The sequence below is a fragment of the Lolium rigidum genome, chromosome 4, assembly GCF_022539505.1.
Source record: "Lolium rigidum isolate FL_2022 chromosome 4, APGP_CSIRO_Lrig_0.1, whole genome shotgun sequence".
Lineage (NCBI taxonomy): Eukaryota > Viridiplantae > Streptophyta > Magnoliopsida > Poales > Poaceae > Lolium > Lolium rigidum.
Genome location: NC_061511.1, coordinates 268,690,522 through 268,715,533, shown reverse-complemented (window position 1 = coordinate 268,715,533; position 25,012 = coordinate 268,690,522). Strand labels below are relative to the sequence as shown.

The following is a 25,012-nucleotide window of genomic DNA, read 5'->3' as shown; positions in this document are numbered from 1 at the left end:
AAAGCAGGTCCAGAACTACACCGACACTGAGCCGTGCCACCCAGCGAAATACCCCCACCCGGCCGGGGGCAGTTCCGTCCGCTCGCCACGGTGAAATTCAAAAAGGCGAAAACCTCCACCGTCCGATCCGTCCAGCTGTTTGAACCGGCGCGCGCTGGCCGTCGGATCTGGCCCCTGCCCCCCGCGGTGGTCCTCCTACGGCTATATATGTTTCGCCATGCCCCTCACCCGACCCTGCCGTTCGCTTCCCCTCGCCGCCACCACTCCCCACACTCCCACGGTGCTCCGTCGAGCCGGATTTCGCCAACCGTAAGTTTTCTCAGCCGCCTCCTCGCATTTAATTCCGGTGAATCCGTCTGGATCCGTCTGATCTGTTGCTTGGTGTGAATCGGTAAATTTTTTTTTTCAAATTAATTTGAAATATCGAGGGAGTTTTGGGGTGAGGAAGTGGGAAATGGGCGTGGATCTGGGGGGTTCTATCCTGCGATTTTGGGTCTGGGGTGCGTGGATCTGGAGGTTTGGTTAGGCGCCCGAGCTGTTGTTGGGTAGATTGGAGCTTAAAGCGGCAGATCTGAGGCGCGCTGTTTAGGGATCTGGCGGATGTGACGCGTCTAGGTCTGGAGCAGATTTATTACCGGTTCATGTCGTGATTCGCCCGCGCTACAGAATCTGATAGCCTAAATTTTCTCTGTATATTACTACTTCCAGTTCCCCGGGTTAGTTCATTTGTGAGAGTTATCGTCTTCAGATAAGGTTTGAAACACTGTCAGTAGGCCCTAGCTATTCGTTTGGTCGCATGGATCTGATTTTGAAATTTACTTCTCAGTTTTCACAAGCGCCTTGTCATTTTAAATATCCTAGGGCCATAGCTTGCGTTTGTTAATCTTCAGACTGTGTTCCCCAGTAGTGTCGTACAGACTTGGTTGGTTCGTAAGAACACCAGCTAGCTAGGCTGCGCTCCCTACTTGATGCTTTGGTTCAGGAAGCCAAACGAAGCCACTTCTTAATTTGTATTCAGTAAATCTATCTGGACCATGTATTTAGTGGAGTGTGGTACTGCACTATGCGAACCTCGCTCACCCTGTGCGGTTTTCTCATTTTCAGACAAGATGAGGGAGATCCTCCACATTCAGGGCGGGCAATGTGGCAACCAGATCGGCTCCAAGTTCTGGGAGGTGGTGTGTGACGAGCATGGCATCGACCCCACGGGGCGGTATGTGGGCACCTCTGACCTGCAGCTGGAGCGCGTCAATGTCTACTACAACGAGGCTTCCTGTGGCCGTTTCGTGCCCCGGGCTGTCCTCATGGATCTTGAGCCTGGTACCATGGACAGCGTCCGCACTGGACCGTATGGGCAGATCTTCCGCCCTGACAACTTTGTGTTTGGGCAGTCTGGTGCGGGTAACAACTGGGCCAAGGGTCATTACACCGAGGGTGCTGAGCTCATTGATTCCGTTCTCGATGTTGTCAGGAAGGAGGCTGAGAACTGTGACTGCCTTCAAGGTAACTCAACTTGCATTAAATTGTTGATTGATTAGAATCATTAGGATAGGTGATTGAATTATGTTTCATGCCTGTGTAGTTTTTTGTTGTCTCTGAATGCCTCTCATATGATATTCAGTAGTACTACTATCCTATCCACTTGGAATCATTACTTACAGTTTGTGTTTTCAGGTTTCCAAGTATGCCACTCTCTTGGTGGTGGTACTGGATCTGGCATGGGGACACTTTTGATCTCAAAGATCAGGGAGGAGTACCCAGACCGCATGATGCTTACATTCTCTGTTTTCCCCTCACCAAAAGTATCTGATACTGTGGTTGAGCCTTACAACGCCACTCTTTCTGTCCACCAGTTGGTTGAGAATGCAGATGAGTGCATGGTTCTTGACAATGAGGCTCTTTACGACATCTGTTTCAGGACTCTCAAGCTGACCACTCCCAGCTGTAAGCAAAACTTAGTTCCTTCTTTTACTATTACGTTTTACAGATGGCATGATATCAAGTAGATCATCGTAATTCTAACAATTTGTTTACTGTATATCATACTATGCTGAGCACAAATATGTATTGTAGAATTTCTATCGTTCACATTGTGCTTACTACAGACAACTGGAAATCAAAACATGCTGTAGTTCATTGGTTTCTTCAATTAATTGTCTTTCTGGAGAATGTTTATGCAAATTATTATTTTCAGAAATAGTCTGGAACCCAGATGAACCCTATTGCTCAAGTTAATTGCTCAGAGCTTTCATTTATCTGCACTTCTACATTGCTATGATTCAGATCTGTCTTAGTTGAGATTTTGCTTAAGCTAGACCTCTTTGAGTCACTGTTAGATATCCAGCTAATCTGAGGAACTGTTTCATCATGGATGCTGTTTTATTTATAGCTGAAACACATTAAACTAACCTCATTTTCGATTGCAGATTGTTTTGTTCTTTTTATGTTGCTTGATGTGCTGTTACAGTATTATCTAACATTCTGTTATTAATGCAATTTCTGCAGTTGGAGATCTGAACCATTTGATCTCTGCCACCATGAGTGGAGTAACTTGCTGCTTGAGGTTCCCTGGGCAGCTGAACTCCGACCTCCGGAAGTTGGCAGTGAACCTTATCCCGTTCCCACGTCTCCACTTCTTCATGGTGGGGTTCGCCCCCTTGACCTCCCGTGGCTCCCAGATGTACCGCTCCCTCACGGTCCCCGAGCTCACCCAGCAGATGTGGGATTCCAAGAACATGATGTGCGCCGCAGATCCTCGCCACGGCCGCTACCTTACCGCCTCCGCCATGTTCCGTGGTAAGATGAGCACTAAGGAGGTTGACGAGCAGATGATCAACGTCCAGAACAAGAACTCGTCCTACTTCGTGGAGTGGATCCCCAACAACGTGAAGTCCAGCGTCTGCGACATCGCGCCGAGGGGCCTGTCCATGGCATCGACCTTCATTGGCAACTCCACTTCCATCCAGGAGATGTTCAGGAGAGTGAGCGAGCAGTTCACAGCCATGTTCAGGAGGAAGGCTTTCCTTCACTGGTACACCGGCGAGGGCATGGACGAGATGGAGTTCACTGAGGCCGAGAGCAACATGAACGACCTCGTCGCAGAGTACCAGCAGTACCAGGACGCCACCGCCGATGAGGAGGGTGACTACGAGGACGAGGAGGATCTGCAGGCTGATGAAGAGTGAGGTGTGTTCTGTTCTGTGTGACGGTTAGGGGCCATCTCTGATGGCTTTGTGGCTAGTCTGCAGCCAGCGTGTGCTACTGTGTGTGTGTGTGGTTGCCCATGCTTGGGCACTAGTGGACTTGGTTGATGCTTTGTGAGTTTGTGTAGTTGTGTTTGGTCGGTTAATTCGTAGGCAGTTTGTGATGAGTTTATGGTGAACTTGAGATTTAGATTTTAGAACCGTAGCAGAAGTCCCTTTCTGTAAAATGGTTCTGAATCCTAATGCATCGTTTGCTGTTTCACTTAGTTGGTGTGAAATGTGAAGTACCAGTAGACAGACGTATTGGTCGCCTAGGTACACGAGATCTGTACCATTGTACTAGTTGCTTCCTGGTTGATCTTGCTAATGTTTTTTTCACCTGCTATTTGTGAGAAGCTGTGCCATACTGGGGTCTTGTTTGCTGTCTCTCGACTTCAGACGTCTAGTGGCGATATCAGGTTGGACATTAGACGTGGTGAACTGGCCACCCTACAACGACAGCTCTCGTATTCGTACCGTATTAACCGTACTATAGAATCAACTCGAATCACAGAAATCGTTTTCATGTCCTCAGTCACCATCCCAGTTCTGATTTATTTATCTCTTACTGAAAGTGAAGTCATGTGCTGCAGAGATTTCCATTCGATTCAGGACGTCTGGTCAGATTCTGCTTTTTATGAACTTTGCATCACATCACTTGTGCCATACGCCATGGGAGACGTGAAGTTCGGCGAAGGGAAAAAGTAGCACCGTCACCTCTAACAAAGCAAAACTTACAGTTAACATGTCATGCTTGCCTTGCAAGAAAGATGCCAGGCCACAGCAACACCATCACAGGTTAAATTAAAACAACACCGACAGAGGCCCTAACAAAAAGGATAATTTACAGGTGTGAGGAGAAAAGCCTCAAATTAGCTATACACAAAAAAGCTAAGCCACGAGTGCTAGCTACTAGAACATCGACCGTTTTTGAGGAATTAGAACATCGACTGTGTAAGTCAATGTGCATTGAAGAGTGAAGACTCATACTGGCTTGTTGCCGTGGTCGCGGCTTCTGCCCCACAGCGTCGGCCAGCAACCGATGGCCAGAGAAGCTTGTATCCTGCAGAAAGATTTTGCACGCAATTTAGATTGATATGACATAATTAGTTAAAAGCGATCGATACTGAGCGTGCGAAAAGGTTCTGAATATATGTCTAAATTTTCCTATTTACGCGCACTTTGGTCAGATTGTCATCGCCGCTGATCCTTTTCATTCCTGGTCACACACATGACACATGGGTGGTTGTTCATCGTTTCTGAATCTAAAGCCAGCAACGTCAAAAGGTTGAACCATGTGGTCTAAAGCAGGGGTGCACTTGGAATTGTCAAAGAAACCGACATCCCGAGGAAAATGCATATAGTAGTATACTGTGTACACAGTACTGCTGATTATTGTTTGGTCCTTTTCAAAACAATTTGCTGGACAAAAGAATGTTCGTTGCCATGCACTAATTGTGTTCAGGAAAAGCTTGTTTCAAAAAGATTGTGTTCAGGAAAATGTCATGATTAAGTAGCACTCGTGATAGCTGCAAAGTACTCTAATGCAGTTGCAGATTTTTTCGGTGCAATCATACGACCCATGATGCACCAACTAGGTAGCTAAAAGTCTACAACTGCTAACGCTCACGCATGACCCGAAAAGATTAGGACATGACACTAGCAATTAGTAACATCTCTTTCGTGGGTCGTCTCTACTCTCCAGTGGACTTCACGACCAATTCTGCGAATCAAGATGACTAGCAACAGTTGATGGCATCCATGGTGTGCAAAATTTAAGCTCGGCAACTTGCACAAGAAGATCGACCGCAGCTCACCTGGATTTTCCGGCAGCAACCTTGGCCGGCGGCCCCCCTGCAGCGGAAGCCGGCAGCGTGCCCCGGCCGTGGCGCGGCGCCGTCATGCTCCTGGTGAGCAGCCCCGGCACGTAGAAGTTGAGCAGCACGCCGTCGCAGCTGCCCCCGCAGCTCCCCCGGTTGTCGCTCCGCCGCCTCCGCAGCCTCCTTTGCTTCCCTGCCGCCGCTGCCGCCTGCTGCTGCTGCTGCTTCGACGCCGCGGTGTCCTCCTCTGCCGGCACGGCCGCTGGAAGCGCCTTCGGGACGTGGCCGGCGTTGGGCGGCCTGCCGATGGCGTCCACGAGGTCGGAGAAGGAGAGCTCGCGGTCGGAGTCGTCGCCGTCGCAGGAGAAGTCGGCCAGGAGGCCCAGCATCTCCTCCCGGCTCCTGGCGATCCGCCGCGCCCGCGCCGACAGCGGCTGGCCACCGGAGAGAGTCTCCATCACGCGTACGGCGTACCTCGCTCGTGCTGTGCTGCGGCAGCCGAATATCCCACAACTATGTGCGGCAGCGACGCTGGGAACTGGGGTTGTTTGCTGCTCTCTCAGGAAAACAACGCGCGCGCTGCCGTTGCTTATGTAGAGAAGACGCTAGCTAGCCGTGGTGCTTGCTCTGCTGCTCGCGCGCGGCCCCCCTTTTCTTCTGGTCTTTCTGAAACTATTTTTCTTCTTCAGTTCAGGTCAGGACTGATCAACGCGCGCGGTCGTTCGATCTAGAAGGCTAGGGTTTGAAGACGTGGCTTCCCCGCTTACTGCTTCAGTAGCAGCTTCTTTTCGAGAGTGGATATAATGAACCGGGCGGCATATGGTCCTGGCGTAAGTCGAGATCCTATTGGTCCAGCTGGTTCGGTAGACTCAGGTATTGTTTCCCAACGAGTAAAAGAAAAGCATGTATAAATAACCAGTGGTCCCTCCCCCATGTGGCCCTTTCTCTCACGCGTCCACGCGAGGCCATGTCTCTCGGTGAGATTACATAGTGGCAGCAGACACCTGACAGTCTGACGCAATGCAGTGACTCGGCATTACAAACACCAGCAGAGGTTGCCGGCGGCACTGCGGGGCCACCCCGAGGCAGAACGAGGAGTAGCATGTCCTGGAGATAATTAAGGTTCTACCGAGATTTTTGCCGGCGTCGGGCAGTCCGTCGGCGTACAGGTCCGGCCAACCAGGTGATCAAGAAGAAGCAGGCGCCGCTGCGGCACGTCCTGGACCAGGTCCTCTCGTGCGTCCGCAGGGAGAAGCTGATGTTTGATCCCCCGTCCAAGACGGCCAGCCATGTGTTCGTCGTCGACCAGGCCGTGCTTGCCACCTTCCTGAGCTTGTGCCTTGTGGTACTACGAGAGGATCAAGGACGCGTACGGCACCGGCGGCAGGGTGCACGTGCACCAGCCCAGCCACGAGGGGCGGCAGAAGGGGGGCGACAAGACGCACGGCGGAAGGGCGCTGGGCGAGATGTATCTGCTCATCACCTGCGACGTGCTCGTCACCACCGCTTCTCCACCTCCGGCTACGTCGCGCAGTGGCTCGGCGGGGTACGGCCCTGGATCATGCCCGTCACGCCCATAGATGGGCGACGCAGTGCTTCATAGGTGCTGTGGGGACGCCGAAAGATGGTCAACGGCGGCAGCAGGGTGCTGGAGATAGCGCCGTCGTATTGTAGGCGTATCCGGCAGATCAGCGCGGTCGACGGCGGGACGTTGTGCGGTACTACGGTGTCCTAGTGCCTACACAACGCCCGATCACCGACGGCGGCGACCTCCTCTCGCTACGACAACCTAGTTCGCGCTCGTCTACGCGCTCACCGCTCGACACCGTTGACTCCGACACATCTCGGCGGCGGCGACATGGCCGGCGGCCGACACAACACGGCGACGGCGACACCACGGCTGCGACACGGAGCGGCGGCGGCGACACAATCGGCCGGCCGAAACCGCGCAGCGGCCGCGGCACTATTGAAAGCGAGGCCGGGCACTATGACACGGGGCGGTGTCCTTGAGTGAGAGGAGAAGCGGCGCACCGCCGCGGTGGCTCTAGATGTTCTTGGTCGGGGAAGGGCGGCGAGCGCACGGACGAGGGTGGCTAGGTCGACGGCGAGAAGCTCGTTGCCGCTTCTTGTTGTGCGCGCGCGGCGTGGTGCGGGATCGCGGGCGTGCGGCGAGGCGGCGAGGCGGCGAGTGCGCTCTAGAAATTCCTCACCGCCGTCCCTCGTCACACTGGGCAGTGATGGAGAGCGGCGCACGGAACATCTGGCCGGCGCTGACGGGAGCGGCGCTACCGCGGGGAATCCTTCCGAGCGATTTCTTTTATCTGATTCCATGTGGTAGCATTAATTGCGGGTCCGCACAACGTATACTCGTCCGTATTCTCAATTTTGTATTAAAGTAGGCTTGTTTCTCTGGTTGGTCCACAAACTACACGGACCAATAGGAGGATGACTTTCGCCCGGAGCAAATGCCCGCCGGTTCAACAAGGCATTTTCCCTTCTTTTCCGGAAATGCACTTTTGATTCCATATGCATATGCTTCCTTCACTGGGAAAACATTCTAAAATATATAAGTTTTCTAAAATATTAAAAAATGTCAAATAGTAAAAAAAATTGCGCGTACATATCAAATATTCTAGCTATGTCGATATTCTATGTGCACGGTCAAATTTCACCGAAAATCAATTATTTTTTTGTGTCATGTGTAAAGAAGATATAGAAATGTTCTCGTGAAGAGCTTTTTCATACTGAATTTTGTATTTTTAGATATGACACAAAAAATATTAATTCTTAAATCTTAATGATAGGTCTTTACAACTACATAGAACATATATATATATATATATGCCATATTTTATCAAAATATTTTAACACTTGAAAATGTGCTTAAAACGATTTTTTTTAAATAAGGGCATATATATGCTTCCAGGTCTAAAAACGTCTTGGTTATTCTTTTCGCTTGGGTCGCTGTCTCCCTTTTCTCTTGGGAGAGAAACTGTACCTGCAGCAAAATGCATCTATGTCTGCCATTTGGAGCCTCATGCCGTCATGCGACGGACGTATTCCAGAAGAATCCCCTCTTGATGCGGTAGCGCAGCCGTGTGGCTGAATGCCTGAATCTCGCTCATCAAGATGCACTTTTCTGCGCTCGTAAATAATTTCACTGATTCAACGTCGGTCTCCTTCAATCCTGGGTGACTTGGGTAGTTGGGTGCACCTGAGACTGAATATATTGAACCGGCCGACATGTGAGCTTGGATATCCTGCCGCAAAGATGCCATCGCGATCCGAGCCAACTCTGACACCAGAAACTTATGTTCCTTTTCATATGAGCCGAATACGAGCGCCGGATTCGGTCTCTACGTGGGTCCAGCCGCTGCGACGCCCGTGAATACCGGACACCAGAGCTGCACACTGGACCCGTACTCTAGACCGTGTCGGCAGGTAAGTTGGATTCGTTTACCGTCCGCTGGCACTTTTACCCGTTATTAAGGCTGATAGATCAACTCCCCCCCGCCCTCGTACCAACCAGCGCTCTTTGCCATCGTTAACATTCATCACAGCCCAAAAAAATCCCCTTTCCAACAACGCACCCCACCCAAACCCCCTCCTTGCCGCCGTATAGATCTTGAGCAGATCAGCGCCTGTGTGCATCTGTGGAGGAGGGCTGGCCTGGATCCACAGCTTAGCTTGATTCATCCCTAAGTAGATAGCAACCGCCTGAGCTAGGATGTCTGATCTGGTCTCGGCTGCAGGGGAGGCGCACGCCCATAGCTCGTATCCGTCGATACAGAACGGGCACGAGTACAGTCGCGGGCTTGCCGTCGGTTCCGCCGAGCCTTCCTCTCTCGACGGCTCAGCGGTGGAGACCAGCTGGCTTACCTTGGCGGGGTCGGTCCGTCGGTGGCGTGTGTGGAGCGCGCCGAGGCTGCCCGACGGCTCCCATCGCCACCGTCGGTCAATGGCCCGAACGGGCTCCTGGGCAGCCCATTTGACTCGCATCAGCCGGACGCGAGCGACGTTCCGGCCGGCTCCCCCGCCCCCTCATCGTCGATTGAGACCCAGCACCGGATCCTGATGTTCCCGCAGCGCGGGCAGTTGATGAGCGGCAGCGGGCCTAGTGGTATGCGGTTCCGTCGAGCTGATGAGGAAGACTGCGACATGGCAGCCGAGCTTTGGCACATTGGCTGGCGAGAGTGGCTGGTGCGAGCTGCCGGCGAGGGAGACGTCGTGGCTGTTGGAAGAGGGCTAGCTGGCAGGCCTTGCCCTTCGAACTCGCCATCCACGTCCTTTTAAGGTCCTCGACGGTAAAAATTAGCCGTTGCGAGCCGTCATACAGTGCCCTGGAGTGGTCCATCCCTCAACGGTCATTTGCATCCCGGCATACTCGCCGACGTACAGTGTCGCCGGTCCAGCTGCATGCGCCACTTGCTGTACAATGAGGTCTAATATACGTGCTCTATACTTCAATTAGCTGATCGTTTCCATTCGGTGGTCCACTATGTGCACGAATCTTCGCGTACTGTCAGCCTTAGATGCGGCGGGTTCACGTGCCGTGCGGTTCAACTCAGAGTTTTCCGGTGCACCTACTCTAAAATCAGGAACCGAGATGACCGCCTCCATGTTTCCAGAACCGTTTGAACCGTAAAACCGCCGCGTACGTTCAGCACTACCACTGTCGTCGCCGTCGGGCCGAGGAGTTCGCCGCTACAGCCAGCGTACAGACAAGGAGATCATCGGAGCACTGCGCTCGATCAGATGTTGATTTATTACCCGCTAGTTTTTGTGGGTGCGACGTGCTCCTTCTGTTCCGAATCAAATGTCGCAGAATTCTCTACATTTACTTATATATCTGTAAACTTTTTTCGATGAAGGAGTATAGCTCCAGCCTCTGCATCCAAAGGATGCACATAGCTTTCTCCTTTATTAAAATATTCGCAATGGCTTACAAGGAAAATACAAAGATCAACTCAAAGCCTCCTTCCTAGCGATAACTCGCTATACCTACGATGAAGGGGGACCATGAACAAGGCCATACTTCCTGACGGTACACCAACACACATCATCTAAAAAGAAAAACCCTGAGGGTGTGCCATTGCACACGTCGCAGAGTTCGTAACCGTCATCTATCTCGAACCCATCTCCAAGCGAGATCAACACATTGATCGTGCCAGGTCTGCTGTCGATGTCACCATACCACCAAACAGCTCCACCATCCTGCCCATGTTCAGCAGTCCTCGCCCGTCTTTGATACTCCGCAGCTCCACACCACTGAGAATCATCGACGATAACGTGGTAGATAAACACCACTCCACCAAAAACCACCTCCATCCAGCCGTTGCTCCAAAAACGATGCCCCAAGTGGTAGCACGATGCAGGGAGCGCCGTTATCGTCTGGTCCTTGCTGGATCTAGGGTTTCCCCTGGAGCAGCACGAGTGCGTTCCCGCGGACTGCGACGATGATGCCTTCAAGAAGGAAGCGACGCTTAACGCCGCCATCGCCTGCCAATCTTGACACGGTTTTCACCGACACCCGCGAGTCCCCAACTCGGCGAGAGCAAACGGAGAGGCCAGCAAAGATGATGCCTTCGCAGGGAACGACGCCAATAGCCACCGCCATCATCCGCCAAGAACGAAGTCAAGGCGCGGTGTTCACCGGTGGCCCCTTCGCCGCTAGCTCGTCGTCGACTAGATCTTCATCGCCGGTGTAGAGGGATCTCGTGATCCGCCACCCCAACAACCAGCCAACCTCCTCCAGCGAAGAAGAAGGCCGCCTCCACTGTCAAACCCAAGGCTGCTGCCCCGGGCGACCTCGTGTCGCGGGAGAAGCCCGAGACCATCTCCATGCACCGGTGAGAGGCCGGGGGAAAATGGCGCATACCATGGGCCTGGCCGCCGCCCACCACCAGCCCTTGCCGGCGTGCTGCGGGGGAGCCGACGGGAGGAGGGAGTCTGCAGCGCCAGGCCGTCGCCGCCCATCCATCCACGCCAACCGGTCGCAGCGTCGAGGAGGAGGGAACTCGTCCGCCGTCCACTGCACTACAACGAGGAAGGGCCCCCGCCGCCGCCACGCCCCGAGGTCTTTGCCCCGGCGGGAGGCGGCTAGGGTTGGGAGGGTTGGGGGTGCGGGAGGGTTGGGAGGGTTGAGGGTGCGGGAGAGTCAAACTGGACTACTGTAAACTAGAATGGATCTAGATAATTCTACCACAGGTAATTCAGGACAGAGTAAGCACTAGAGTACTCTGTTGACACATTTCAAAAAAAAAAAAAGAGTACTATGTCGACACATAAAAGACTCGGCAACGCATGCACCTTGTAAAATGTAAAAGCTTCTTCGGGGTAGCATGTCACGTGTATCTTGAACTTTTATTTTATTGGTATGCAATATATGTTGCAGATTTATCTATATTTGCATGTATCTATACATCAAAATGTATCTAGATAACCTGGGATTACGCGATAAGTAATCCAGGACATAGTAAGTGCTACTTGGTTAGAAGAGTTGGCAACACATGCACATTGTAAAATGTCAACGCTTCAGGGAAGTGTCACATGTATTCCAAACTTTCACTCTGTTGGCACGTAAAACATCTTGTGGCATTGACGCGGTGACGTGGAAGTATGTCACATGTATTACAAACTTTCACTTTGTTGGCACATAAAACATCTTGTGGCGGTTGACGCGATGCCACCTTATTCATCCTTTTCCCGTAAAAATCGACCCTATCTTTTCTTAGATTAGTAGGGGTGCCAACTTTTCAGATCCGTTTTTATACTTTGAAAACAAATATAGATACAAAGCGGTGTTTTGGAACATGGGTCCATATGCTCTCTATATTTCGAAATGCTTCTTACATACATTTTAAATTTAGAAAAAATTGAAACTAAAAATTCGCACGTACATCTTCACGTGCTACGCGCTCACAAAGTCGTTTCACAAAAAATCGACTTATCATGTAACATGTGTAAAAAAGACAAAATTCAGTGCTAAAAATAATGCTTTTCACAAGATAAACTTTCTCTTTTTTATATAGACCACACAAAATATTGGTTTTTCGTGAAACTTGACGAACGCACGTATATTATGAAGATGTACATGTAGAATTTTTTGTCCAAATTTTTTGACATTTCGAAATATAATTTTTTAGTAGAGGGAGCATACGCACCCGGGAGCCGAATTGAATTTCCGCAAATACGGATGCTATTGAATATGAGACGCGGATCGGATATTACTTATTCTAGGACACCCCTCTTGCATGGTAGGTTATTGAATCACCTTTTCGTTGTGATACCGTCCGGGACAAAAGACCAGGAGCACATAAAAGTGAAAATGGGAGAACCAATGACCCGAGCAAACGTGACATATCGGGATACCAACTGCGATCCAGTGCCAATCACACGTAGGGGAAAAATAACATGAGCTATCCGATGTGTGACACATCGTCCACGATGGCACAAAATCTCGAGGGTGGAGTTGTCATACTTACCTCGTGCAACATCGCCTTTTCCATCGAAACATTGCATCTATATATGGAGAGACAACACCAATATCTACAAAACTTAGAATGTAGTTCTATGTTCAAGCCCGCCCCTCCCCTCCCCTATCTTGATCAGTTGAAAATGTGTCTACTTCTCCGCTCACTTTCTAATCATTATATTCTCTAATTATTTTTTTCTCCTATGAATAACTTAAATTTTTTTTTCTTTCAAAAACTCGAGTTCTCCATTGCATAGGATTTTTTTAAACAACAAGAGGAAAGTATGTGTGAAGGTTGGCAATGCGAGGATTTTATGTTGCATACGTTTGCTCAACATGTTGCATGCTTATTTTTGGTTCGATGTATGCACACGAGCGATACGCTGCAGTGACTATCCTTTATGTGCAATCCTTGCTCCTTATGTTGCATATGTGTGATGGTATTTTTGCGAACAATGGGAACTTGTTGCATGCAGTTTACATGTACCGCAGTCTGCATATTCTTTACCTTTGTTGGAGGTGCTTATTTTGCCGCTCGCTTCTCCTCTCCCTATTTTCTCTGGGTCTTTCTAAAACTCTTTTCAGCTTTCCTTTAGTTTAGGTCAAGACTAGACTGATCAACACGCGTGGAACATTCGATCTAGAAGGCAACGATTTGAAGACGTGTTCTCTCATGCATTGCTTTCGTACTCCTTTCCGCCTAGGTTAGTTGTCACCTTTTTCTCTTGCGAGAATTTGCGCTACCAGAAAATGCATATATGTCCGCCAATTGGAGTCTATTGCAACGAACACCAAATAATCTCTTCTTGGCGCGGTATTGTAAGTGTGCACAAAATTCACGGATTTACCACCGGTCTCCTTCGTATCAAGGTGACTTGGGTAAGTTGGGGCATCTCTACGTAGTAAAATAAGGAGTTGAGATAACTGCTCTGATGTTTCAAGAACTTTTCTGTGTCTAAATGTAAAACTGCCCCGTACGTTCAACACTATCACTATCACCGCCTCAAGGAGTCCGCCATCATAGCGGCAGTCAAATCTCTCGTGTTGTGTTGTATTTATTTTTGAAGAGACAAAGTTCATCAGAGTAGTGCGCTGGATCGGATGATGATTTATCATCCACTTGGTAAGTAGACAAGATAAACCGTGCTTGTAAAGACGTGGCAAATTAACTTACTTCTCAGTTAAATGACATCACTTTTCCGTATTGAATTGATGCACTAGTCAAGTTTTTCAAAAGTTTGAATAATTGGAAAAAAAATTTGGCTATATATTTTAGCATAGTATTTCGCGTTAAGGTTGGGCATATGGGGATACCGTAGGCATGGAAAGACCTTAGACATTAGATCAACATACAGGGAGATGGTAGGCGTGGGATGGAAAGACTGCAACTATTTTTATAATAAATATTGCGTTACCAGTGGCATGAATTTGAGACCTCAAGGCTCTGATACATATTGAATTGATGTAATAGCCAAGTTTTCTAAAAGTCTGAACTACTGGAGAAAGTCCAATATATATATTTTAACATATGTTCATCCATGCTTGTCTTCTATTGATAACTTGAGAATATGTCTAGTTTTTCGATCACTTTCTAATGGTTTTGCCTTCTAATTTTTTCATGCTCTAATGACTATTATTCTAGAGCTAACATTATATTTGACAAAACCCGGAGTTCTTTATTTTTAGCATATGAAAGTTTTATATATAAAAGGATGAAAGTATGTATATTTTTTATTTCTCTAATGACTATAATTCTAGAGCTAACATTAGTTTTGACAAAAATCTGAGATTTGAGGATGTTGCATTCAAGTTCATTTTTTGAGTTTGCCATAGCCACACAAGTGATATGTTGCAGTGACTCTAAGTGTTCTACATATATAACTTTTATGCCACAAATGATTTTTATATTTGCTGCATGTTCCTTTTGTGTTTGTTGCAATCCATCTTCCTTATGTTGCAAACGCTTGATGATGTTTTTGGAAGATATTACTGTGACGAATGGGGATTTATTGCATACATTTTTTTCCTGCATTGATTCATTTGAAATGCTATTGCACTTTTCATAATTGTAGCGTACCGCAAGCAGAAATGGTGCAAAACGTGGAAATAAATACTGTGCCTATGGGAAATTGGGGATTATACTGAATACTGAAACGATCCTATAGTAGAGATCTCACTTGTTTAAGTGAGATCTGATTCCTCTCTTTTTTTTTGAGGGGAATCTGATTCCCCTCTTCATTTTAAGATAGTGCTGTCTTTTTATCTTACCAACCCGTTTCCTTGCAGGCCCAATCCGTGCCGCCTAACCCCGGCCGTAGTATTAGTGGGCCTGATAGCTCACAGCTTGACCAGAATGAAACAGAAAATAATAACTGGGCCTCATCTCGCTATTTCTGAGAAAAAAAAGCTGGGCTGAACGCCCTTCCCCGTGCCACCTCGGCACTCACCGGCGGCGCCGCACCGCGATTCCGCTCCGGCTCCCTAGCCCATGGCTATGGCGTCGTCGCCACCGCACCGCCCCGTCGAGCGCTACCTCCTCCTCGCTGCGCTACAAACCGATGACTCGGGAGGAGAAGAGAAGAGGGCACCGATCAAATTCGCAACGGCCCCGTCGTTTTCGATACCGTAAGTTCATGGATTCTGACAAATTGTTTCGGATCGATACTTTTAACCCAACGATGCATGCTGCCGTTTCCATAGCCTTAGCTTCGTACCATTGCCATTAATTTGAGGAATAAACTATTGAAAGTTGCAGTGGCACATTTGATTTGAGCAACTGGGTACAATGGCACATCAAAGGGACATCAAAAGGTGATGTAATCTGCAGGCCATGCTCGCAGGAGATGCCAGATTTTGATACCTTCAATGCACCTTCCGTTCTAATACAGGAGTAGATTGTTACCGTACTAAACAAGGCAATTATACAACCATATTATCTTGTTTTGGTGGGTCACTTATACTCTTGATGATACTCTATCTGCTACTGAATTCCATATTCCGTAGTGGTACATAATCTTGAAAATAGCCTTTGGTATTGAATGAGGGGGTCATATGAAGGGGAAAAAACGAAGCTGCCTTAAAATCATGAATGAATGACATGTATTTGGGAACTAGAGTATGCAATTACGCAGACACAAAGACCTGCGTTTATTTTGTCTAAGAATGAAACAGAAGATATAACTATCTGGCGATGACAGTAATGTCTTGTTCGGTGTCTGAGAAACAAAATAAGTCCTTTTGACTTTCTCTGGAAACTACAAGATTTTTTTATTCAAAATTGATTCAGTTTTCTGGCCTTTCAGTTGCAAGTTTTGTGCATTAACTGAGTCTTCTGATGATAGGTGGGCCGTTAACTGTAAAGTGCTCTTGAAATGTCGTCATCATCCAAACATCAGTTGCAGAAGAATCCAGATGATAATCTGAAAATCAAGAAAAGAAAGTGCACAAGTGAGTGCCTGAACCTTTTGTAAGATTTTTTTTGTTTTACTTGAATGAACTGCATGCATACAGGGACGTACACTAACTTCTAATAATCAAGAATTGAGATAGTTTAATCTATATTTTGTGAAATTTACCACTCTGGATTTTCCTACTTGGAAACTAATTTAACAATATTGTTGACCGGAAATACTTGCTCTATTCATGCACGGACGGTGCATGGACAAACTTTCTCGTGTCACAGCTGAATTCTTAGGTTATGTTTTCTGAACAGATATGGCTTGACCACACTTTTTTTTTTCCGATAAAGGGCTTGACCACACTACATGATTGATCCCTGCGAATTTTTTGTGAGCATGGAAATTTAGGCTTTGATGGTTTATTTTTGGTCACATTGTTATTATCCGAATTGGAAATTCCATCAATTTTTCTTCATTCTTCTTTGAATGCAAGGCTTGGCTATACGTTGTGGCTGCTGATGTTTACTATAGTTTCCTAATGTATGATTTATTGTTTGCTACTCCCTCCGTCCCAAAATATAAGGCGTCTAAGGATTAGTCAAAAGTCAACTTTTTTTAAGTTTGACCAAGTTTATACACAAAAAATATAAACATTTATATATATTTTCTTAATATGTATATTCGATATTGTAGATGTAAATATATTTTTCTAAATATTTGGTCAAAGTTAGTAAAGTTTGACTTTTGACCAATCCTTAGACGCCTTACATTTTGGGACGGAGGGAGTATTTGACATACAAATTATTTGAATCTTACCATCTCCATGAGCTAACATGCAAACTAGTTGAAATAATTAATAGAAAAATATCCTTTAGAGGATTGGCTTGAGTACGCAGTTTATGGTTAGTAGACAAAACATGTCTATGCAAAAGAAACAGCAGAAAATGCATCCAGCTCATACCATTTGTGTTGTACTGCCGTGACGTACTCAGGATAATCTTCTTCGTATGCTCTTGTTGGGTATGTTGGTATCATCATCGATCTCAATGATTGGTACATGAGCGATTTTACGCCAATCTCTTCCATTACTTTCTTGGCAACTCTCCGTTAAAAACGGGCATTCTTTGATGTACAGTTCTTTCAATGACTTTGTAAGGCGTCCCGGCAAGCATGGTATGAGAGGACATTTCAAGATGCTTATAGCTGTTAAACATGGTGCATCTTCTAGACCAGCAGGCAAGTAGCTCAGGTTACTGCAATTGAGGATCTCCAATTTTTCCAGAGTGACAGGGAGCTTTACTGGAAAAGAGTTAAGGCTAGGACAATCAGCAGCTGCGAGATGTGTCAGTGAGGAAAGCTCATTAAGTTCTCGAAGAAGAGGGTTAATAAGATCGGCGCATGAGCTGATGCGCAAGTCTTCAAGCTTGGAAGGCAGCAAACTACACTGTCCAGATGGTGCTAGCCTTGGACAATCATAGATGTGAAGACTCTTAAGAGCAATTAGGGATCTGAATCCTTCAAGCGGCAGGTCAGCTAAATCTGAGCAGTGAGTGATGGTTAACTGCTGGAGAGCCAATAATTGCTGACTAAGCAATCCTTTCTGTAAGGATGTGAAATTTGGGCAATGATGAATCTGTAAGCATTCTAACGATGATGAAATCTGAGAGTTTGGAATATGGAATTCTGGAAGAACAGCGAACCCTGTTTCAGAAAGTTTGAGCTTCACTAGTGTTGATGGGAGGGGTGGAAATTCTGTTACTTGAGGGCAGTCCATCACTGCAAGTTCTGTGAGGGACGGAAGAAATTCACCATCTGTTACAGAAGCCCACCTTTTGAGATTAGTCAAGTCTTCAAATAAGAGTTCTTTCAGTGCTGGAAACCCCTTAAGCTCATTGGAACCGGAAAAATCTTCGTGGATTTGAATAATGGCTGGAAAACCACCAATATCTAAATACTTGAGTTGAGGCAGCTCTCCCAGTGCTGGTAGAATCGAACACTTCATGCAATCAGACAGGTGGATGGTTTGCAAGTGGGAAAGACTACTTAACCAATTTGGAAAGGAGGAGCCTGCAAATGCCTTGACAGTTAGTTCCTTGAGTTCGTGATGTGGCCGAAGGACTTCAAGTATCTCTCTGTCGTCATTTGGTCCTTCTGATGTTAAGTTCCTGTTATCGGACCATATAAGGTCTAGAATGTTGATGAATGCCTTCTCGCTTAGAAAAGCTTGACTTGCCTCCTCTGTGCTAGCCACACTCTCTATATTCTTGATAGAAATATGCCCTCTGATCTCCATCATTTCCTTCAATTCACTGATCTTGTATCCTTTGTCCGTGCGGACCACAAATTCATCCAACTGTTGAAGACAAGTTAAGTTACCTATTCTGGCTATGCCTGTGACCAACTCTGTTCTTGCTTCTAGGCATCGGAGATTTACAAGATTGGTTATGCTTTGTGGGAGGTTATCTAACTCATGGCAGTTTGTCAACTTAAGTATTTGCAAGCTGAAGAGCCTACCAATTGACGAAGGCAACACTGCTATACTAGTGCCCGAGAGATTCAAATATCGGAGCATTTTTAAGCTTCCAATAGAATCGGGCAACTCAGTAATGTCCTGTCGGTTCAAATCGAGCACATGGAGGTACCTTAACTTGAGGAACAGATCACTGGGGATAGAACTAGTCTTTGATTTATATCCACTTAGCAATAAAAGTGTCCGTGCTCTCTTAAATCCAAGAAAGGCTTGAAATGAAGTCTGGCTTCTATTTTCACAAGAGAATGAGAGGTGCCTGGCACTTCTAGCAGAGCTGCTACTGTTTGGAAGGTCATCCAGTCTGAGACATTCATGAATTGAGACCGACTGTGCTAGTTCATGTATAGCATCATGCATCACATATCCACCTTTGTGATGCTGGAAGAAGGACCTGCTTAGTAACTCATCAAAATAGCTACTTCCGATCTCTTCCATTCTTCTCCTCCGCTGAGGCTGAATAAAGCCAAAGGCCATCCAAATCTGGACCAACCTGTTCTTCTCAAACACATAATCTTTTTGGAAGACTGAGCAAAATGCAAAACATCTCTTCAGTACGGCAGGCAAATGATTGTAACTCAACCTCAGAGCTGGTAATATATTGTTCTTATCTGATGGCATTTCCCATATTTCACTCCTTAACACATTTTTCCAGTCTTCCTCAGTACCCTGGGAAGATAGTAAGCTGCCTATTGCTTTTGCAGCCAGTAGTAGGCCTTTCAACTTCTTCACAATTTCCTTGCCTATTATTTCCAAATTTGGGTGTGCATTGGAGTTACCATCTACAAATGCATAGGTCCTGAACAAATACCAGCAATCATTGTCGGATAACTGATTTAGATAGTATGGAGTCACGCCACCCATTAGATTCCCCACATTTTTGTTCCTTGTGGTTACTACGATTCTGCTTCCCTTTCCCCCAGTAACTAGAGCACGACGATATGTATCCCACTTTTCTGGGTCCTCATTCCACACATCATCAAGTACTAGAAGAAACCTTTTACCTTCTAGCTTTTTTGAGAGGTCTTCTTGAAGCAAGTTCATGTTGGTCGTGACCGATGAGACCCAACTGACGACTGATTCAAACTCACTAGCAACTGATTCAATGGTTTCCTTGGTAAGCTTCGTTAGATCAAAATTTTCAGAAACACACAGCCAAACCCTTAACTGGAAATGATTCTTTATTCTTGTATCATTGTAGACTAGCTGTGCTAGAGTCGTCTTCCCAAGTCCACCCATACCCACTATGGGAAGAATAGAAAGGTTGGCATGGTTGGAGTTGGAGTTTTTTGTATCGAGCAACATCTTGACAATGATCTCTTTATCTTCTTCTCTTCCGAACACACTTGAGTCATCAATTATTGAACTGGTATCGGGCCTCTCTTTTATCTCTTTCCTATCCATCGTACTGACCATGTTTTGGCCAATAATCTGTCTTTCTTTGACAAGCCTATCGAGCTTCTCCTCAACCGCCCTTATTTCTTGCAATATCTTGTGGTTAAATGAACAACTGTTCAACCAAGAGCAGCAGAAATAGCTCCTAACCTTGTTCAAATGGCTGCAGTTGGATGGGTCTTCTAGTTTGGATCGAAGGGTCTCAGCTGCATAATCATCGATTAAGTCATCCATCTCATACGCGACATCCTTGAGCTTGGCAAGCCAGCTTCGTGCTGCCTTATCCTTGAGTTGCTGCTCCTCGGCATCTTCAACATGAGCTTGAATGGTGGACAGACTGCTGGATAGTTTCTCCAGCTCCTCTGCTACATCTTGGGGCAATTTCAGCTCACCAAAAGCGGTAGAAATCACCTTTTCGAAGAGTGCCTGCATGAAGGCAGACAGAACAGCTTCTCCGATCGGCATGGTTTTGGTTGTTTGGTCTCCTAGAGATGCAAACTGGAAGAAGACTGGAACGACAGGTGAGGAGGTTTGTGGGAACAATTGGTTATCTCTCAACCATTGACTCCAAAGTCGGTCTTCTTGGTCTCAGTTGAAGCTGACGGTAGTACACTTCTAGGAAACAGGGGTCTTATTTTTTCTCCACTGACTTGTTGCATTAAAGCACTTGGCCCTGCCTTGCAGTTTCCAAAACAATTATCACTCAAACACGATACCCAGTTGAATTTGAATAGAGCCTAGGCACCACTTATTTTCATATTAGAATTATCTACTTGACACATAACTGTTTGCTTCCTTATATGAAAAACATGGTGAATCTAAGCCTGGCGATTTCCTGGAAAGGTTGATGATGGGAACATGTTTGTTAGATCTCAGAAGGGAAGAAGTGAACACGGTGAGTTGTTGTGTGTGTGCCACTGTGTAGCACACTAGCACGTCCTTTTCTTGTCATTAGGGCATGTACAATGGTGATGACTCAGCTGTCTGTAAGAGGTGGTTATAGGTGATTTTGGTGATGTGGAGGAAAGAGAATGATGAGAGAGAAGGAGGCTGTCTGTAAAGTTACAGACAGTCTGTATTATTACAGACAGCTTACAGACACCATTTTTGCTGTTGTACGAAGGATGTCTATAATTTATAGACACATCTAGCTATGACTAAAAATAGATAACTTACAGACAGACTATTGTATACACTGTCTGTATCATTGTCTATAAATGACATGGAGTAGTCTAAACCAATGTACATGCCCTTAGTCTTACGATGTCTGGCCGTTATTGGATGGAAAATTTGGAAGGTAGCCACCAAGGATGACTGATTCAACTTTGTTACTGTAAAGGTAAGTGGCTTGTTTTTTTTTTTTATATTGAATACTCAAGTTTACAATCAGTGTTCAAATCTGCTGGAAGTTTAAGATCTGAGTTCGATTCTGTAGATGTTTGTTCTGTGTCTTCTGAAGAATCATAGTGAGGCATTTGCATGCAAGTAGGCAAATCGTGTACATTGGCCAAAGGCAGTGATGAAGTAAATAGTGGCATTCCAGCCGCTTTTGGACAGGCTAGCTGACAAATTGTCGACATGGCGGGCATCCATGATGCCGCAAGACGGACGTTTGGCGCTGATCCGAGCTGTGCTCGCGGCAATCCCGCTGCACCAGCTAATGATCAACAAGATCCGCGAGGGTTCCTTTGGGTGGGCCGGGTAGAGGCCAATGGAGTTCACTGCCACGTGAACTGGGCAAGGGTGTGCCGGCCGCTTAACCTAGGGGGGTTGGGGATCCCCGACCTTGCACGGATGGCCAAAAGCCTTAGGGTGCGTTGGCTATGGACGATGCACACGGACCCCCAACGACCATGGCGCAGGCTGGACATGCAGTTCTCGAAGGCGGAGCTGGACATCTTCGCGGCCTCCACCTCGATGACTGTGGGTAACGGGGAGTCCGCTCTCTTTTGGGAGGACCGGTGGCTGGACGGCAGGTCCATCAAGGAGATGGTGCCAGAGGTGTTCGCGCTAGTTCCTAAACGGCGCAGGAAGGTGCGTACGGTGCGTCAGGCACTAGTAGACCGCACTTGGATTCCCGACATAGCTGGAGCACCGAGTCCCCTTGCACTATGGCAATATGTGCAACTATGGGTCAGACGGAGGGAAGTCCAGCTTTCGGAGGAACAGGATACGATGACCTGGTTGTGGACGACGGACGGCCAGTACACCCTCTTCGGGGGGGGGGATCACCTCGGCATCATGGGAGTTGAGCCGGAGATCTCGGGCGCCTCCTAGGGTGAAATTCTTTTTATGGCTGGCCTATCTGGACAGGTGTTGGACGGGTGAGAGGCTGGCGCGTCGTGGTCTGCCACATGCGCCCAGATGCCCGCTGTGTGACCAATCCGAGGAGACTATGACACATCTACTCACTGGATGCTCATTCTCCAGGACGATCTGGTTCGAGGTCCTCTCGTGGATCCGATCCACCTCAGGGCCTCCGGATTCGGAGGGGGACTTCGTGTAGTGGTGGTCGCAGGCGGTGCGAACCGCTCCCCGCCAGTTGCGCAAAGGTACATCATCGGTAATCATGCTCACGACGTGGTGGATCTGGAAGCATTCTGCGATCTTTGACAACGCACAACCTTCGGTGTCTTCCCTGCTCAACGACATCAAGACCGAGGCGCAACAGTGGGCGAGCGCGGGAGCCCGGGGTGTCCGCCAGATCCTCCCCTAGACTAGGTCTCCTTTCTTGGGTCGAGTTGTAGTGCGGGGTGTTGGTCCCTTTGTGGACATGTACATATAACCTTTTTCTATCTATCAATGCATCGAAACGCCGGTCTTTTGCGTTTTCGCGAAAAAAAAGTAAATAGTGGCATGATAAAAAACATAAAGATCGAAAAAAAATATTTTTAAATAATTTATATGTACATCGTAATTTTACATGTATTGTACAACACTGCTATACAAAGCGCTAGTGTACATGTACATGTACAAGAGTTCTACACCGGCTGTACAAAGAACGGGCTTAAGGCCCGTTACCCCCACCTACTGTGGGGGCAGGGCAACGGTCCAAAGACTATCTTTTAAACCGCCTCTTCCCGTAGCAGTTTAGCAGTATGGTACAAAACTATTCCCAGATTAACGTATGTATGTATGTATGAACACAGAACACCGTACGGTAAGAACATTATGAAGTAAAAAATAAAGGCCACGTTATGGTTATGTGGGCTGGGCCACAGCCCACTTTGACATACGGAAACAGTCCAATCGTTTCAGAAATATCCTGCTCGACCCACGAGCTCGATGGAAGAGAAGCATGTTCGCCGGGATCGCTAGCTCCGTGGCGGAGGGGCTTGAGAGCCCGCTGGCTCCTTCAGTGTTGCTCCACAGCGCTGCAACGGCTATGCATTGTTGCTGTCCCAAATTTGCTAGGTGCTCGCGGCATGAGTGGGTTGCGGGGGAGATGGCCACGGGTCAGCTCAACGGTGGTGGCGTCGTGGCTGCTCAGGCAACATGGCATCTGGTGGTGGCTGGCGTCCATGATGCGGTTATGCTTGGTGGAGGTGGTTCTGCCACTGTGGCCTATGAGCGACATCTTCGGTGGCGGGTGTTTTCGATCTGCCACGCTAGTGATATTTTGGTGGTCTAGTCGACCGGCCCGTGGTCCTGGATCGAACGATGGTGCGTCTGGCGTGGTATCCCTCCTTGGAGGTATCGTCTTGAAGTGGCTCCGGCTAAAGGAGCTAGTGGCTTGGGGATGCTATGCCCGTTGTTCTAGATGCGGTGGCATTGCGAATTGTGTGGCAACAATTACAATGATGAGCGGATATGATTCACGATAATGTCCTTCGTCAACGACTAGTCCACGTGTTCTATGGGTTCATGTGCTGCTTCCTGATGTGAAGCGGTGAAGTCGGAGCTATGAGTCGCTGAGCGGCATATTGGCAACTATGCCACATAATTGGCAATACCAGTGCGTCGAAGTCTAGTTGTCATGTGGATTCCGTCGGTGCAAGGGGTGCAACTTTCTTTTGTGAAGCTCATCGTCGAAGTAGAAGCTGCCTCTTCCTTGACGCGTGGGGTTGACTATTTGTCATAGGCGTCTTGCGAGAGCTCTGTCGTTGGTTGTTGGAGGTAAAGTCGGAGCCACTGGCTTGACACTCACATTATTTGCCAGATTTAACGTGGGCAATTCTGTTCCTCTAAACTCATGTGAGGTAATGTGTATTTGATCTTCTCACCATTGGCCAGAGTTGAAGTAAAACCATAATTTTCATATGAAACCAATCAAGGGGCTTTGGCATGTCCTCGTGAGAAAGGGCATATGGATTAGCGTGTGTCTGAGAGAGTGTTTTGGGTGGCTGACGTGTTTTCACGCAAAATTGGGGTAGATGGGGTGTAACTGACCAGGTCAACCAGCTGCTGATCCGGTGTGGATCCACTCTAATCGGGAGGAACGAGAGAAGTGCATCTCAATCAGTTGCTAATTTGCGGGAGCAACGAGACGTTCAAGGCGACCCAAAAAAACGCGAGCTTTTTTTTTTGAGCCTAAAAGAAAAAACGCGAGCTAGGTGGAGCGTTTCTGAACCCTGTCAAACCGACGAGTATTTCAGCCTACTCTATTGGATCGAAGGGGGTAGACCCATCTAAGACCGGAGTACCGAACGGTATTTAGAGTGTTTTAGCGTGTTGCGACCGGTTCGGTGAAGGTATCGTACTTATGGGCCGGCCCATCTGTGGAGCGCTCACGAGGAAAAAATTAACTTACATACGACTAAGCTAGGATTTGAACCAGGGGTGCTGCCGTTTGAACTGAGACTCTTGCCGCTACGCTGAACAGATGTTGCTGGTCTAAAACGCGCACCATCTTATTCATATATCTATAGGCGTGAGATATGGTTCCTTTCTCTTTCATATATGATTTTTCCCCACGTTTTTCTTTCAATTTTTTTCTTTAACATTTTTTTTTCTTTCTTACCTTCTTTTCCACATGTATGCCTTTTTCTTCTTCTTTCTTACATTTTTTTTCCTTTTTCTTTTTATTTGGCATGCTTTTTAGTAGGATTTTTTTCATCTAGGTTTTACCTTTTTTGCTCTTGTTTCTCTAAACGTTTGTGTTCCTCACTATCTACACTCTTGTTCCTCTTCTCATAGGCTCTTGTTCCGTACCGTCT

The 25,012-nt window shown here is 47.4% G+C and overlaps 3 protein-coding genes across 3 annotated transcripts; 1 reads left to right on the top strand and 2 right to left on the bottom strand.

Moving 5' to 3' along the window:
• Positions 1 to 246: 246 nt before the first annotated feature.
• LOC124707722 (tubulin beta-1 chain-like) lies at positions 247 to 3,463 on the top strand. Its single transcript, XM_047239401.1, has 4 exons — positions 247 to 309; positions 1,105 to 1,503; positions 1,675 to 1,944; positions 2,506 to 3,463. The coding sequence occupies exons 2-4, from the start codon at positions 1,110 to 1,112 to the stop codon at positions 3,183 to 3,185; spliced, it is 1,344 nt and encodes a 447-aa protein (XP_047095357.1). The 5' UTR covers positions 247 to 309; positions 1,105 to 1,109; the 3' UTR covers positions 3,186 to 3,463.
• Positions 3,464 to 3,995: 532 nt separating this feature from the next.
• Positions 3,996 to 5,520, bottom strand: LOC124706091. Its single transcript, XM_047237749.1, has 2 exons — positions 5,060 to 5,520; positions 3,996 to 4,305 (listed from the first exon to the last, which is right to left on the bottom strand). Exons 1-2 carry the CDS (start codon positions 5,518 to 5,520, stop codon positions 4,227 to 4,229), a joined length of 540 nt encoding a protein of 179 aa, XP_047093705.1. The 3' UTR covers positions 3,996 to 4,226.
• Positions 5,521 to 15,638: 10,118 nt separating this feature from the next.
• LOC124650532 (putative disease resistance protein RGA3) lies at positions 15,639 to 20,384 on the bottom strand. Its single transcript, XM_047190043.1, has 2 exons — positions 16,896 to 20,384; positions 15,639 to 15,955 (listed from the first exon to the last, which is right to left on the bottom strand). Exon 1 carries the CDS (start codon positions 20,319 to 20,321, stop codon positions 16,923 to 16,925), a length of 3,399 nt encoding a protein of 1,132 aa, XP_047045999.1. The 5' UTR covers positions 20,322 to 20,384; the 3' UTR covers positions 15,639 to 15,955; positions 16,896 to 16,922.
• Positions 20,385 to 25,012: the final 4,628 nt, after the last annotated feature.

Excerpts from the sequence above, each read along its gene's own strand:
- LOC124707722 (XM_047239401.1), top strand. The coding sequence starts at position 1,110 with ATGAGGGAGATCCTCCACATTCAGGGCGGGCAATGTGGCAACCAGATC. Across the intron at positions 1,504-1,674 it reads GAACTGTGACTGCCTTCAAG|GTTTCCAAGTATGCCACTCT; the intron begins GTAACTCAACTT and ends TTGTGTTTTCAG. Across the intron at positions 1,945-2,505 it reads CAAGCTGACCACTCCCAGCT|TTGGAGATCTGAACCATTTG; the intron begins GTAAGCAAAACT and ends CAATTTCTGCAG.
- LOC124706091 (XM_047237749.1), bottom strand. The coding sequence starts at position 5,520 with ATGGAGACTCTCTCCGGTGGCCAGCCGCTGTCGGCGCGGGCGCGGCGG. Across the intron at positions 4,306-5,059 it reads GTTGCTGCCGGAAAATCCAG|GATACAAGCTTCTCTGGCCA; the intron begins GTGAGCTGCGGT and ends ATCTTTCTGCAG.
- LOC124650532 (XM_047190043.1), bottom strand. The coding sequence starts at position 20,321 with ATGCCGATCGGAGAAGCTGTTCTGTCTGCCTTCATGCAGGCACTCTTC.